The following is a 16,503-nucleotide window of genomic DNA, read 5'->3' as shown; positions in this document are numbered from 1 at the left end:
ATCCGTTTCTGCGGGCAGAATTCTTGGATCAGAACTGGTGTTTCCTCCTAAGGAAGAAAGAAGAGCCTAGAGTGGAGAATTTCAGAGAATCATCTCTCCCAGATAATGGCACTCTCAAACAAGTTTTTGAGTTGTTTGAAAGGCTGTTTCTTGGTCAGAAGACTCTCGATTCCTTCTGGAAGCCCCAGGAGTCATACTTTGCTGTTTAGACACAGGAAATAAAGTTGATAAAATGTGTTACATGAGAAAAAACGGACAGTAGATGTACCCTTACTTGCCCAGCCACACTAGCCCTGGGACTGGGTAAGACAGGGATCCAGGTGGGGATAGGATAATTACGGAACCATCTACGGCCTGAAAAACGTGTAATGGTTTTTGACCTTTAATCCAGTACAATCACAGGACCCCCAGCCTCCAAGTCCCCTCCCCTCCTCTGGCCGGACCCAGGCTGCTTCATTCATTCTCCTCAGCATTGATAGAGCTGTCCTTTCACGGAGCCACAGTCTGTGCCACTCCACTTCGATGTTCAGTGGCTTCAGGTGTGGCTGCCACTGCCTGTGATGGGTGGTCTCACCACCTCAGTCCCACAGACCGAGGGAGGTCTGTGCTCAGGCACCAATCAGCTTCCCCATTTACTTGCTGTGTGATATTGGATAAAGACAACAACTTCTCTGAACCTCGTTTCCTCACATATTAAAGGGGTTAATGATATATCACGCGTAGGGCTAAATTGTATCAAAATGTGCCTTTTTGGTAACCAGCAGAGCACTATGAAATCTCTATTGTAGTTGCTATTAGAATGCTCCACAGTGCAGCCTCGGGTTTCCGCAGCGCTTCATCTTGAAGACTGTTAGACAGGGGCCCCTTGAGACACAATGGAGGGTATCTGAGTGACATCTCCTTGTGCTATACTCAGTAACGTTTTCCCCGACCAGTAACCAACCCAGTGCCCCCCACCAAAAGACACCTCCCTTTTGGCTCTCTCCTACCTCTGCCTGAGTTCCTGTCATACTGAGGAATTCTTCCCAGAGACTGAAAGAAGCCCTGTGAGTTCCTCAGTCCCAGTTTCTGCAGGCTTTGTCGCTATCAGTACAATAGTTCTTCCCACCACTTTTCTCAAGAGACCAGTGAGGCCCTGGGTAGCCTAATGTGTGACGCCCCAGTGCCCTCGAGGTGAGGACGTGGACCCTCTGGTCCTCATTACATATTTACATACCACAGAGAGTCGACCGAGACCCATCGAACCGAGGCCCCAGCAAAGCATGGTGGGTTCTTCTTTAATAAAATCCTGTTTCAGAAAAATCTATAGTAATGAATTAGAATGCGTTTCTTTGTGGCATGAAACTGTGCCTTTTAAATACCAAGCTCTCCTAGTGCATCAACTGTTTATTGCTATTAACTAGACTGTAAGCTTCTTAGGGATGGGCATGTCGAATTTATTTTTCCAAAGTGCCTAGTGAGGAATTCTGCCTATAATAGATGCTTTCAAGTGTTTGTTGAATTGAACTGGATACATCAATCAGTCCAGCAAGAAATTTTATAACCCACCTGCCATGGATCAGGCTTTGTGATCAGTGGTGGAAACAGGAAAACATGGCACAGTGATAAGGCTTAATTTAATAACAGAAATAAAGTAAAATGAATACTCAGAAGAGAGAACAGTTAATTCCACCTGGCAGCAACAGGAGGCAAAAAAAAGGAGAAAATAATTAGACTTGGGTTAGGTACAATGTGTAGAATTTCTTGAAAGAGGAAAATCCAGGGGAAGGGCATTTCAGTAGAGGAAAATAGCAGATACAAAGCCTTGAAGGCACAAAAGAACATGGTCTTTTCAAGCAAGTAAAAATAGTTCACTATGGCGGTGGTAATCTGGGGTATGACTATATAGGCTCCTGGGGAACAGAGGCATGAGGCTGGCTGGGTAACAGGCTGGCTGCCAAAGGGTCGTTCCTGTAGCCTGTTACTGAGCTTGCACTTGGTTCTGCAGGTCAGAGGGAACCACGGGGAAGCTTGGAGTCGGGGAGAGATGCTGGATGGTGGGTTGATGGTGCAGAGGGACCAGAGAGACAGTGCCTGTGAACAGTGGCAGCACTGAGTGAGCAGGGCTGTAACCGAGGGCTGGAGGGACAGCGAGGAAGGAGCGAGAAGCTGTTCTTGAAGGTTTCAGGCAAGTGTTTACAAGGAGATATTGTTCGCGCTGAGACTCGACGAGGCGGTGTCCACCAGGCTGACAAGGTGACAAAACAGCCTTCTGTGGAGGAGGAAGTATACGTGCAGAGTCACAGAGACAGAAATAATTCTAGTCTCGTCAGAGAGCAGTGAGTAGTTTGCTGGGATCAGGCTCCTGGGGCAGGTTTGTGGTTTGCTTAGGAAATCAGGCTGGAGGATCGGGAGAAAGTACATGGCCTTGACTGAAGGACTTGGACCTGCCCTTCAGTTGGAGTCACTAAAGCCTTTTAAAGCACGAAGCCCTGCTCTGCTCTGCTTTGTGAATGAGTGGAGGCTACGTGAGGGCAGGAGGTCGCCGAGGCAGTGGGGCTGGGTGGGTGGTTCTTGTCATTGCTCCGCTGTAAGATGAGAGGCACGGGTAGGGGTGGAGAGAATGGAGGCAAGAGAAATTTTGGACACAAAAATGGAAAAAAGGATTTAATGGTGTTAGTGGTGGGGAGGGTGTCGCTTACGAAAGAGAGGGAAGAGTCAGCCATGCTGGAGTTCTGAAACCAAGTAGATGGCAGTGCCATTTGCTGGGCAGTGGAAATAGGAGGGAGCAGGGCTGGAAGGAAGGAGGAGAGGCCAGTTGTGGATACTGCGTTTGAGTGTCTGGGGGCCATGCTGGTGGCAGGTCTGCTGCCCAGGCCCGGTCTGGGCTGGAGGTAGAAATTTGTAAGTTAGGACACGAACACGTATAGAAGATCTCCAGGTAGCCAGGGACAGAGGTCCAGAGGCTGCCGGCCACCCTGGAATCACTCCCTCCCAGCTGTCGCCAACACACCCACACAGGGAACCTGCTCCCTAAAGGGTGCTGCAGCCCGAGACCAGACCTTTCCCTGTGCTCCTGAAAACCGCGGTTCCAAAGACTCCCCCCAGGCCCAGAGCCTGAACAGGGCATTGCCCACAGGCTGTAGCCTCACTGGACCATGTTTTGGTTCTGGCTTCCCTCCTTAGTAGCTGCTTGACTCTGGACACACATTGTGGCCTCCCAAATGCACTCTTCCCGCCTGGCAGCCGCCGCATCAGATCGTGTCATCGCTAAGTGACATAAGCTGCGTAAAATCCTGCGTGCTGGTGCCTGACATAATTATGCTTCATAAGTGTTCAGTATCACTATGAGGTTAAATCTTTTTGAGACATCTTTTCCTTATCTGTAAAGTGGGTACTCACTGCGCTGACTCATACACCTAATGTAAGGAAGCAGATATTTAAAAGAATGTCCATAAAACACTTAGCATATTGTCGGCTGTAAGAGATGCCTTTCAGTGCTATCGGTAATAAATGTTCACTTAGACAGTGAGAAAACTCCAAAGGACACACACATTTTGTTGGCAGCTTGCCTTACTTTCTTACTTTCCCGCATCGGTTCTGTCTCTGCATTAAAGGTCCCTCTTGTTAGTACCGTTTTATTCTCTCCACCAAAACCAAACAAGACACAGCCCACAGGGGGAGGGGGTAGCTCAAGTGGTAGAGCGCATGCTCAGCATGCACGAGGTCCTGGGTTCAGTCCCCAGTTCTGCCATTAAATAAATAAATGGATCTAATTACCTTCCCCCACCAAAAAAAAAAAAAAAAAAAAAAAAAAAAAAAAAAAAAAACCCAAATTCCCACAGCCCCAAAAACCTCCCTTCTTAGCCCTGTCCCCATCTACCTGGGGAATCTTTCTTACCCCACAGCTTTGGTATTTTCTTAAGCTTCCATTTACAACTGGACTCCAACAACCGCAGACCCAGGGAGAGCCTTCTGGCGTGACAACTTCCTTTACTCATACAGGGCAGACTTCCCTCATTTTCCTCCTTTGAGGCCCTACAGAGTGAGAGTCACCTGTGGGACTCCCACCCACAGAGTAGGTGTGAGCTCTTCAAGCTCAGAAGTGTCTCCTGATGGGTATTTTGAGCCCTGGAGCCGAGTTAGTTTGGTGAGAGCGCCCTCTGTGGAAAGCCATGGGAAGTGCAGGGGGTTCCAGCACAGGGTGAAAGCGTTCGGTCTCCTTTGGGCAAGAGGTTGGAGCCCTGTCAGGCGAGTAGAGGCGGACAGTGCCCTCCTTTATGATTTCTCTTGTGAACCTGGCCCAGAAGGCGTGCAGAGGACTTGTGCGCAACTGACTGCTGTTGCCCCTGAGGACCACCAGCAGGCCAAGTCCCCTCTGAGTCCAGGCAGTGGATGACATGGTGTTCGTGAGGCTGAAGGTCACTGAACTCATGCGCTGGGCACATTTCCCACCTGGACTGGGTTTTCCAGCTGCCTCCCCTGATTGCCAGGGCGGGCAGCAAAAGGTTGTTGATGCTTCACTGCCAAGATTTTTACCGCCAAGTGTCTTGCTTTTGTCTTTGCTTCAGTGGGCTCTCCCCGAAGTCCCGTGAATAAGACCACCTTGACGCTGATCAGCATCACCAGCTGCGTGATTGGCCTTGTGTGTTCCTCTCACGTCAGCTGCCCTCTTGTTGTCAAAATCACCCTGCACGTCCCCGAGCACCTGATCGCTGATGGTGAGCCCACCCCTGAGGTTGCCACCTCCTCCCCCCTCCCTCCCCCAAGGGGAAGGTTTCAGGGTGGGCAAGAAAGATGGAGACAAGCCAGGGGGCACTGTGACCTATGACTGTAAGTGAGGAAAAGATTATACTCAGATAAGTAATGCTTAGGACAAAATTAGATGAAATCAGAAAACAGGTTAAAAAAATGAACAGATCACCTCCTCCTCTCTATGCCCATTTCCCATTTCTGTTTGTTTTAAATAAGCACCTGTCTTTGTGGATAAATACAGAGCAGACTGGATATAGGTATGTAGACACCAGGATTCTTTTAGCCTTTGAGAGGGAAAAAGCTAAGTGGAGTTGTAGAGTGTTGAAGCATCAGCCATGTTTCTGTGTGAAATTCCTGATGAGAAATTTCTAATTGCAATAACTCACGAGCCTAGAACCCTGAAGCAATCATTCACTTTCATCCAGGGGGACACCAATATAATGAGGGAGTGATATAGATTTGAGAGCCCCTGAATTAGTTAAGCCCAGAGCACCTAATTGACTTGTTAATGTCTGCTCTCTCAGTTGCTGTAAGGCTGGAAACAGGTGGGGACTGTCCGTGGTGGTAGAGGGCCTGCTATTTCACGGCAAGTGAAGACAGGCAGCGGGTCTCTGCTCCTTGGATGAGTGCCAGTGCCTGTGGCTGGGTCTGATGAAGCCATGCCACGGCCATCACGGAGCTGCCCTGACTCTGCGCCCTGGGGTCCACCCCAGTAGAGACGGGACGAGACAAGGCAGCCAGGGATGATACAGCAGGAGGACCAAGTGGTGGCCACGCCTCCATCTGCTGATCCCTTGCTCTGTGGCTCCTGGCGGGCCAGCATTAGTAGAAGTAATGACCCTGGGTTGGGACTAATGTGCAGAGCGGCCCTTACCCTGTCTTCAGTGATGTGTGTGTACACGTGTGCGTGTTTTGTGTGCACATGCGAGCGTGCCTCCTCTCTCTCCCCTGCAGGGAGCCGCTTCATCTTGCTGGAGGGGAGCCAGCTGGACGCCAGCGACTGGCTGAACCCTGCCCAAGTGGTTCTCTTCTCTCAGCAGAATTCCAGCGGGCCCTGGGCCATGGACCTCTGTGCCCGGCGGCTCCTGGACCCCTGTGAACACCAATGCGACCCCGAAACTGGTAGGCGGGAGCACCGGGCAGCGGGTAACTGTCAGAGCTCATGCCTCTCGCAATCACCCCCTCAAAACCCAGGCCATCCCTCCCGATTGTCCATTACCGTTGGGAACCTAGACCGTGCAGCTGGCAACGTGTGGTTGGGCCCCTGAGCATGTTGGTTTACAGCGGAGGTCATCTTCTGGCAGAAGCTTTGGAAGCATCTTAATTCGAGCCTCAAGCCAGACAGATCAGTGCAGGATGACCCCCACAGCCCATTTTCCATCCAGTCAGGGGATATCTGCCACCGGGCTTGACTTTTTATGCATGTTTATAAAATTTGGAAAATTTAGAAAAGCTTATGGAAGAAAATGATAATCATTCGTAATTCTATCTCCTGAAGAAATCATTTAAAAAATTTTAATATCCTCCCTTCCAATCTTTTATATATGCTTGATTTTTAGAGGCTTGTAAACACACTAAGTCCAATAGAGTTTTCTTCATTTTTTTTTCATTTTTACCTTCTATCACGAGAGTTTTCCAGAACCACTAAATAATCCTCAATAACATAATTTTAATGGCCATTTGGTCTTCCATTGTACGTCTATATCATAGCTCATTTAAATAGTCCCCTATTATTTGACATTTAGGATGCTTTAAACCTTTAATTTTCCGAATACTACTAAAATGAATATCTTTCCACATAAATGTAGGGCACATTTGAAGTTATTGTCTTCAGATAAATCTTAGAAGAGAGATTACTGGGCCAAAGGGCAGAGACATCTTTCAGGCTATTATATTATCACATGGGGCCGGAGCTGCTCTGAGAGAGGGTTTGAATTCAGACACGGCATGCATTGGGGCACTCACCGTGCTTCTCAAGCCCCAAGATACCCAGGACTACAGGTCCTTCATGCCAGGTTGTTTCGCACTTCCGCTGTCGAAGGGGTTCATCTATGGTAGTCTTTATAAAGACCTATTTCCAGTAGATTCAGTACCACAGATAGCTCCTTCCCAGAGAGGTGGTACGATGCCTTAGAACCAAGGAAGGGGATGCACTGATACCTAAGACCCTCAAGTGAAATGTTGGAGTCTGGGGCCAACTCCTCCAGTTCTCTGTACCTCACGTACCACCCCTCCTCCACCACACACACGCGTGCACACACACACTTACAGATGCATCTTCTTCAGGTGCTGGGGTGGAAGGATATTGGTAGAAGTTGACTCCAAGAGATCTAGCTCTTACTTCTGTTCTAATCGATTACTGTATCTCTCTGGGGGAATAACAGGTGACTGTAACATCTAAAGTTCACCTTCACAGGTCTAAAAGTTGTTTTTACGTGGGCCCATCGCAGAGATTCTAGGCCCCCATATGGAGGAGAAAGTACAGCATTTTAAACATCTGATATCTAAGACTGTGCTTACTTGCTGCTCCTCCCACGCTGTCAGGCAAGCACCAAACCAGACAGATGGGCTGTGCACCATGCCCAAAAGCCGGTGTGCTTAGGAGGGAGAAAACCCAGCTCATCTCAGAGGTGGGGCCTTTCCGTGCAGCTGAGCTAGTCTCTGGTCCCCTCTCTGATCTGGATTAGGAGACCCTGGACAATCTCAGTAGTTAAACTCACTTCTGAGAGAAGCTTGATCTCCAGAGGGCCACGGAAGCTTCACCTGAGATTTTAAGGAATGGGAAGCACTTTTAATTACATGTGGAAAGAAAGGATCGGTGTTTTAAGCTTGGAGGGTCTTAGACATAAACTCCTCCTTACTTGAGATCAATGCTCAAGTTCCCCAAGAAGTTACATGACTTGCCTGAAGTCCCACAGCTACCTAAGGCAGAGTCGGTGTTCTGTCCACCATGGAATCAGAGCAGAGGTGGTTCATTTCCCCAGGCAGTTCAGATCCAGCATATTTGCAGCTCTAACACTATTCAGGCAACCACCGTTGCTGAGCATCACTGCTTCCCGAGTCAGAAGCTGAGGAAGCTGCTTGTCCACAGCGAAGCTCTCATCACCTCTTTAATCCCTCCCAGATGTCTCATTTCTAACCCTTGCTGAAAATGACTTTGGGAAGCCCCTCCCCTGCACGTGGCTTCTCAGTATCTGTGACAATTAATGAATATCCAACTGGAAAGCCAGGGAGGAAGATTAAAAATAAAAACCCACAACAGAACTAAGGTGCAACATCTTCATTTGGGGAAGCCTCTGAGAAATGATGCTGCAGAAACTTCCATCTTCATTAATGTGGGAATTGGGAACCCTCCCCCTTGCCGCCCTGCTTCTTTCTGCACATGGGATGATGTGGTCATCCCACACGCTCATCAGTGAGAAACTTTATCGCCTCCCACACTCCATCCTAGAGCCTTTCTCCAAAGAGCTGAGTGTGGGAATTGGCTGCAAGTCAAGTCGACGTTATTTTTGCAGTCCTCCAGCTAACTCACTTGGAAATGTCGTAGTGTTGGGACATGTGCTTTCCCAGCCATGCCGAGGGGCCTGCCCATATGGATGGGTGGAGCCGTGCAAGTGCACGTGTGTACTTTTTCACACATACAAACAAACACACAAACAACAGGCCCTTGGTCTCTGCAAAGGAACAACCTCCGGTGTCTGAAAGTCTCCTCGGGCATCCTTCCACCGTGTTCCAAACTCAAATGTGTGTTTACTCATCACCTGCCCAACGGTCCAGAACACCAGGTGTGGTAGGCAGAGTCATGGGCCCCCAGAGATGTTCACGTCCTAATCCCAGAACCCTTGAAAATGTTTCGTTACCTGGCAAAGATGAATTCAAGTTGCAGATGGAATTAAGGTTGCTAAACAACCAATCTTAAAATGAAAGGAGTATCCTGGATTAACCGGGTGGGCCCAATGTAATCAGCAGGGTGCTTAACAGTGGAAGAGGCAGGCAGAAGAGGCCAGAGTGATATGACACGAAAAGAACTCCACCAGCCACTGCTGGCTTTTCAAGGTGGAGGAAGGGGGCACAAACCAATGAATGTGTGTCCTCCAGAAAGTGGAAAAGGCAAGGGAAAAGATTCTCCCCACAAGCCTCCAGAAAGGAAGCCCTTGTTTTTAGCCTCGGATTTCTGACCTGCGGAATTGCAAGATAATAAATGTATGTTGTTTTAAGCCACTGAGCTTGTGGTAATGTTTTATGGCAGCTATAGAAACGAATGCACCAGGGAAGGACAGAAAGGGCAGGAGAGGCAGCAGCGTTGTCACAGCACTCTTTACATCACCCCAGCACAGTTTCCAGAGGGTGGCTGTGCAGACCTTCTAAAGTGTCAGGTGTCTAGAGAGGGACCGGAGCTGAAAGAAACTTGTCATTCTTTTCCATTCCAGCCTCCCTTTTGCATTCTTGCAAGATGCTAGCTGGGAGGAACGTAATGTACCTAAAACTTGTAGCCTGACGCCTGGAAGCCCTTTGCCAACTACATCCTGACATCCTCTCCCAGATCTTCCTGAGTTCGTTAACCGTAGATACAACTTTGGTCAAGTCGGGCTAACAGCAAACCACTAAAATTGTCTGGCTTGATGGCCGGCTGGATCCAGGCAGAGGTGGACTTTTCCCGTACTTTCTAAGGGTTTTTATTGCAAGCATATGTTTGTTTATTTGTTTTCTGACGGAAACACAGAATAACGGGCTTCAGCAACTTCTCTCTCTGCTCCATTCCTGGCCTTTGTTCTGCCATAAGGGCATCTGTGGAGGCTCCACACACCTGCTTGACTTCACAGCCCCCATCAATTTGGGCCCAGACCCTCACTGCCCTTTTCAAGATATGTGGCTTTCATGGGTCTGCAAGGAGCGTGGGCTTCCAAGCTAAGCCAGGTTTTAATCACCATCCAAGATGTTCACTGAAATTCCTCCTGCCCTAGATCTTTCCATAGGCTAGCCCCAAACGTATAGAGGTGTGTAAAATCTGGGAGGGGCATTGGACCAGTTTACCAGAATCACTCCTGTCCTCTCCCCCTTCCCTTGCTCTGCACTACGCCTTTGTCTCTCTCTAGTCTTCCCTGGTTTTTAGAACCCAATCTGGCACGGTAGCACAGCTCCCATTTTGTTCCTGCTACCTGGATCGCCCACGCATCCCAAATTCCCTTTTGTGGCTCAATTAAAGCACTTTCCTTCAGGATGTATTTTTGCCCTATTTCCTTTCCTTCTGTCCTCCCAGAGTCGTGGCCACATGACCGGAGCTGTTTGACTCTGAGCCTGCCTCTTGCCTGATGTCTGGACAGGAGAGGAGACCAGGCAATTAGACAGTATTCCAGCCCAGATGTCTTAGAAAGATGTCCCCTTTTAGATTCCCAATTCCTTTCAATAAAAGCCCATGGCAACCAGAAGGATGGAGGTGATCAGGATTTTTGGCCTTGATCTGTGTTGACTTCATGGAGAACTCATAGTGAGCCCAGCCATGTCTGAGGAGCCCTAGCTGCAAGGTCTTTCTTTGATCCTTCCAGGAGATTTGTGCCTCCGTCCATCTGTGAAATGGGAAATGACTGAAGGCACTGTCCACCATGGAAGGTACCTCGAGGTGTCTGCCTTCAGGGTACCAAGCACAGATCGAGCACAGGTCTTCTCTTGGATGGGCTTCCAGTCCCTGGCAGTGTGGTGGCCTGAGAGTGCCCCCTGCAGGGCACACGCTGTCCCTGTTGGGCACTTCTCCGTGGCCGTGACATGTCTCTCCATTGGACTCCTGTGAACACCGCCGCAGAGCCGGCACGTCATGTGTTCCCTGCCATCTGTCACAGCAGATGCAGGCGCTGTAGCGCTTGTAGCTTAGGAGGGCATCCAACACCCTTGTGGGGTCTTTAAAATTCACAGCTAACAGTCAGAGCTGGTGCTTGCACGAAACCCCTCTTAAAGTCAAGATTTAGCAGTTGGTTGCCATAGCAACTTTCCTCATCAAGTCTGAGCTCCGTTCAACGTAGATGGTCAAACTGGCTTTGAGGAGGAATACAGAAGAGGGAAGTTTGATGAGTCCCGGAAATGAGGATGATTTGAGAGGCCAGTTCTGGAAATCCTCACACTCTAACCTGATATGTTTGAAAATTTCCCTGTTGCTCTGACTTTGGGCTGTATATAACATGAGCTGCAGAATAGCTTTATTTGTTGTCAGCAGTGTGTCCCCACATAGTAATGAATGATGGAAACCTCATAAGGAGATAATGACCATATAAGCAATCTGAGAAGGTTAAATATGCTCTACAAATGGTAGGTGTTGCCATCATTAGGAAAGCCAAGCTCTGCTTGAACTCGTAAGTCGTTACCACATTTATTTCTTCATGTTTTGCCGTAACAAGATATCAAATATGGAAGGAGGACTTCCTTCTTTATCAATCTTTAATTCTAGGCAAGGCATCCAGCCAAGAACATTCTAAGAGTCAGGGTGATGGGTTTGACACCCTCCCGAGGTTACTTCCTGTTTTGTAATACTATCCCCAGGTCTGAAGTCCACAAAGAGATTGAAAGATGTTCTCCTTGAGGAAAGCTCATAATTGGCTCGATACTGGTGTCTTGAGGAGACGCAGTGGCAGTGGTATCTATATATTTAGGGCACACTCTTTAACTCATTGATTTATTTTCCATTACAGAGTGTTTATAAAAGGTCTACTCAAACAAGGGAAAACTAACTCGTTGCTGCCCTGTGTGGCTTATAGACCAGAGCCCACGCTTTCTTTGGGATTGGTGAGGTATGATGCCCGGCTCATGGTACCTGTCTTCTTTTGCCCTTCTCTGGTACCTGGCCCCTTCATCTTTCCTTCTATCAGAGAAACAGCCTTCACATGATAGTCTTATCATCCCCTACCGAATTTTAGGCTGTGTTTTCCTATGTTCGACTCACAGCTCCCTGACCATTCCTAGGTACAGCACAACACCACTGAAGCCAGGAAATCGAGCCTATGGTGAACCTAGGCCATGTAGAAGCCTGACTCTGTCACACAGGGGACAGCTGATCCAGCACTCCCTGTGGCTCCCCCACAAACTAAGAATTTCCTTATTTTCACGCCACTCCTCAGCACCTTGAGCTGAGCAGGGGTGGGAGAGGGAAACGCGCGTTATCTGGTAGGAGACCCTACAGGGCAGAAGCCTGTAGGTCAGCCTTGACAAGAATGGCTGCGCTCAGATCCTAACAAAAACTTCTTGCTAAGAACCCACCCAGTCCCTTCCCTTCCAACTGTGAGGCCCCTGCACTTCATTTTTTATTGTTTTTCTTTATCTTTGGAAAGAGAAGATGGCACTCAAAGCTATTATTCCTTCTATCTCCTTTTTGAATGTCTCTTCCCAGGGAGATAAAGAAATCGTATTATCCTTTGTCTCCCTAAGGTCTGGCACCTTCGTAATTTCTGAATTTTAGGAAGTCACACCCTGTGCTTCCACTACCTGCAAATTAAAAAACCAGCCCAGTGAAAGCATCAAGACTGGTACTGTAGGGGAGCTGGTCTCAGTACTTCAGGGGTACACAGCGTTGCCTAAGGAATTATTAATATAAGGAAGCAGCTACAATTTTTCCCAAGGTCAGACGAAGTAGAGCAGTGACTCTTGATCTTCGGGGGATCTTGGATTTGCTTGTAAATCCAGTGAATGTGAAGAAAGCCTGCCGAGGAAAGATACACATACACACACGCACAGTTCTGCGTACGACTCCAGGGGGCCATGGACCTCTTGGTAAACTGTTGGAGTAACTCATGAAATGAAGCAGAGTGAAATTCTAAACTAGCATAGGTCATCCTTCTGTTTGTCAGCACCAACATAATTAGCCGTTTTCACTTAAAAATAAAAACCCAGAGTTCCTATAATGGCACCATGGGTCTAAGTGGCCTCCTCTAAATACAATAGTTATTCCTGGGCTAGGAGCATGGCCTGGTTGGGAGGAAAGTTCAGGAGTCAGACAGACATAGGTTCAAATATTAACTCTGCCGTTTAAAACCTGTCTCCAGATCCCTTAATTTTTCTGAGCCTCAGTTGCCCTCACCAGCATAGCGTGGTTAATAATACCTACTTTTCAAGTTTCTTGGATGTATTTGATGAAATAACTCACTGATGTAGTCTTTAAACATATACTGATCTTCTATTATGTGCCTCCCAGTGTACTGGCCACTGAGAAAGTAAAGGCAAAACAGTCCCTTTGCTCAAAGAGTTCTTGGACTTTGTGTCTGCAGAGTCCTTGTAACAGGTGCTTTGTAAACAGCTTCCTCCACGAGTGAACGTTATCAGGCAGTGGGAAATGCAGAGACTGGTGGTGTGTTCCTGGCCGTGGGCAGTGGGGGCGGGAGTGTGTTGGGCCATATGGGATTTACCGTCTCATCCGTGCCACTGTTAGCATTTGATGTGATCATTTCATCAATTTTCTCCAACACAGACATGTTAATCCATTTCCTCATGTTTCTTTTTCTCCTTCCTCACCCTGCTTCTAAGGGGAATGCCTCTGCTATGAAGGTTACATGAAGGATCCAGTCCACAAGCATCTTTGCATTCGGAACGAATGGGGCACAAACCAGGGGTAAGTGAGGGCGCGGCGGGTCGGCCGGTTCCCAGATGTCAGCGCTCCCTCACGCAGACATGACGTGGAGCCACTGCGTGTAGAGGAACAGAGCAAAAGGGTGGTTATATTCTGAACGGCAAACGGGTAAAAATGTCCCCGTGCGTTTCCGTATTTATACCATGCCAGTGACGTCCATCTCATCTCTCTCTCCACTTACGAGTTTGGAGATGGTTCCTCTGACTCGCAGCCTGGCTGCCTCCAGCTGGGATCTGGAAATCAAGCTGTCCCTCTCTTCCTTTTCACGCCACTGTCAGCCACGAGAAGTCCACAGCCAGAACTTAGCTGATGGTTTTGTTGGAGGCACGCGAAGCCACACAGTCTCCAGGGTAGCTCCCCCGGAGCCTGACGAGCTTTGCGAGACTGACATGAGTAGAAACTTGTTTTCACCAGGGCTGTCAGCGAGTGTGAAGCACAAAGACTCGGGGAGTGCTTGGGACTGAGTCAAAGGATTTTTGCCCGATCCCCAATTACCATTTCTCTGTGAGACCTTTGCTTTCCCCTAAGCACACATGACTGGGATAAAATAGTTACCTTGTCTATTGCTTTATTTTTCTTTTCTTTTCTTCAACTTTTTATTGTAATAAAATATACATAAAGTAAAAATGATCATTTCCACCATAGTTAAGTGCGCAAGTCAGTGGCATTAAGCACATTCACATTGTTGTGCCACCATCACCACCATCCATCTTCTATTGCTTTTTAAAAGCAACTTTCTACTTTGTTTTGGGTGCTGAGAGCTTCCTCTCTGCATTGGCTGCATTATGGAGGAGGGTGTGGGGAGAAAGGGATCAATAAATCAATAAACGCTAACTAATAATAGCCATCAATGGGGAAGGGAGCTTTAGAAAGAAATAAAGGCAAAAGCCATCTCAGAGTGATTGCTCGGACTGCAGAGTAGAAATGTGTTTGCAGCCTGACAAGGTGGGAAAAAGGAACCACTGTCATTTCACACATTGCCATGGAGGATTCTTCGCCCCGAGGTCGGTGCTCAGCCTCCTCTGTATGATTCTGATGAGCCCAAGCCTAGAATATTGAATGTAGTTCTGGACTCTTAAAGCAATAAATATGGAGACAAATGGGTGAGAGTTTGGAGAAGAGCAATAAAAATGATTGAAGATCCCAAGGGAGTGATTTACGACCAAGGGATAGAAGAACTCCACTCTGAGAACTTGGCCAGCTGATGACTAAGTCAAGGCATGATGGATGCCCTTAGACGTTCAAAGAGGGCAGATGTGCTGGAACGGGTTGAAGTTGAGGGATAAGGACATGAGAGAATGAAGTTAGGGAAAGGAAATCTGAGTCACAGGTCAGAAAGCTTAGAGGAAGTCAAAATGCCATGAAATTTTTCCGTTAGTGAAAAATGAAGGATGGCTCCGTCTCCGCTGAATTTTAGATCCTATCAGGGAGGCAGTCCACAAGATGTAGAGGAAGATGTTTGGAGGAGGGTAAATACATATGAAGTGGCCTGTGGCTGAAAGATCGGTGGGGAGGGCAGAGAATTTGGCTCATAGATGCCAAGAGGAGTTTGAATAAAGAGTGCCGTTCGCCACGGCTGTGTAAAGTCAGTTTTGTTCCCTTGTCCTCTGACCCCTGAAATATTTGCATAGTTTCTGGGAAGCCAGGATTTTAGCTTATGTGATGGCCAAGAATCTCAGTTGACTATGATTCTTATTGGGTAAAATATTGCAAAAGGTGACAGATAACTAGCTCTCTGTCTTTTCACCTGCGTACCTGCTGCTGAAGTGAACAATGACAAAATATCGTTCAGGTTTGTGCCCCGAATGGTCCAGACTGGCTCTCTGCAGAGACTGGATTTGGTGGCTAATCGCTCAGGCCTCCACATCCCTTGCCTTGTAGACAGATCATGTGAGGATGGGCCTGACTTCACTGGGTAATTACACAAGGCTTTGTTATTCCCTCTGGCTGTGTGTAGAGACAGTCCTAGGATGTAGACAGGAGCCTCCAGGGAAGTGGTGGAGGCCCCACGTGGGTGTCATTTCAAATAAGACAGGATCAAGCGCTGAGTTACAGACTGACAGGAACATTAGCCCCAGGAAACAGACAAGGAGACCTAATCTGTCATTTCCATCTCCAATTTCCATTATTCCCTGATCATCACTGTCTATGAGGTCTCATTTTGGACACTAATAAAATAAAGGAGCAACTGGTAGGAGGGGAAAAAAGTGCCTATCTTGAGAATAATGGAACCGGGAATGATAAGCACCGGGAGTTTATATGTGTATAAAAAAGTGCCAGACAAAGGATTGCATTTCCCTCATGAAATGACAAGATAAATGAAAAGTAGAAGATGCCATATATCTTGATTTAAATCAAGGATCTGATGCTGCGTTTCTTTAAATGATTCTTACAAAATTAATCGAAATTGATTTGAACATGAAGACTGTCACTTGGCTCAAAAAGTACCTGACAGATTGCTGACTAATGATACATGGCTTGGGGTATTATGGGGGGAAAAAATCAATGGTCGGCCTGATTTTCCTGAATATCTTATTTAATGGTCCAGAGGGTAGAGGTAAGCAGCATGCATGGGTGTTTGTTTTTCACTTAGTATTCTTAGACTGCATACATTATACAGCAGCTGAACATTCTTTTAAAATAGAACAGCTAAATCCTAGGCCCACGATAGTTAAAATGAATTCCCTTGTGAAAAATCTAGGTTAATGTACCAGGAGAAAAGTAGCAATAAGCTACTCATGACTTTCAGACAAGGAAGAAAATTGATCAAGGACATTAATCCAAAAAAACCACAAATGGATGGGTCTGTGAGACAGAGGAGTTGCACCTGCAGCTTTATCCAGCCTTGTTGCTTCATTTTACCTGGACTGGTGCGTATGTGTGTATATATACGTGTGTGTGAGTGAGCAAGTCTGTTTATAGAAATCCTCTCACCACGACACTCCATCATTTCTTCTCTCACTCATTCACGTTTTCAACAAATATTCACTCCATCACCCATTGTGACCCAGGATAAGCGAGGCTGCTAATTAGATGTTTACTCTGGAAGAACTAATAGTCTAGACAGGTAGATGGGCACATAACAGAAAGGAAAAATTACAATGAATTTAAAACCTGTGAAAACAAATTGTGAGCAAAGTTCAATGGGATTAAGGGGTGAC

General features: G+C 47.4%; 1 protein-coding gene across 1 annotated transcript in view; it reads left to right on the top strand.

Moving 5' to 3' along the window:
- The window catches only part of ASTN1 (astrotactin 1), a 300,205-nt gene that overhangs the window by 136,773 nt on the left and 146,929 nt on the right, over positions 1–16,503 (top strand). The window contains exons 6-8 of the mRNA XM_010954895.3: positions 4,551–4,700; positions 5,689–5,856; positions 13,240–13,324. Of these exons, the coding sequence (XP_010953197.2) occupies positions 4,551–4,700; positions 5,689–5,856; positions 13,240–13,324 (403 nt within the window). The remainder of the gene's footprint in view (positions 1–4,550; positions 4,701–5,688; positions 5,857–13,239; positions 13,325–16,503) is intronic.

This window comes from Camelus bactrianus, chromosome 21, assembly GCF_048773025.1.
Source record: "Camelus bactrianus isolate YW-2024 breed Bactrian camel chromosome 21, ASM4877302v1, whole genome shotgun sequence".
NCBI lineage: Eukaryota > Metazoa > Chordata > Mammalia > Artiodactyla > Camelidae > Camelus > Camelus bactrianus.
This window is presented reverse-complemented; position numbering and strand designations above follow the sequence as displayed.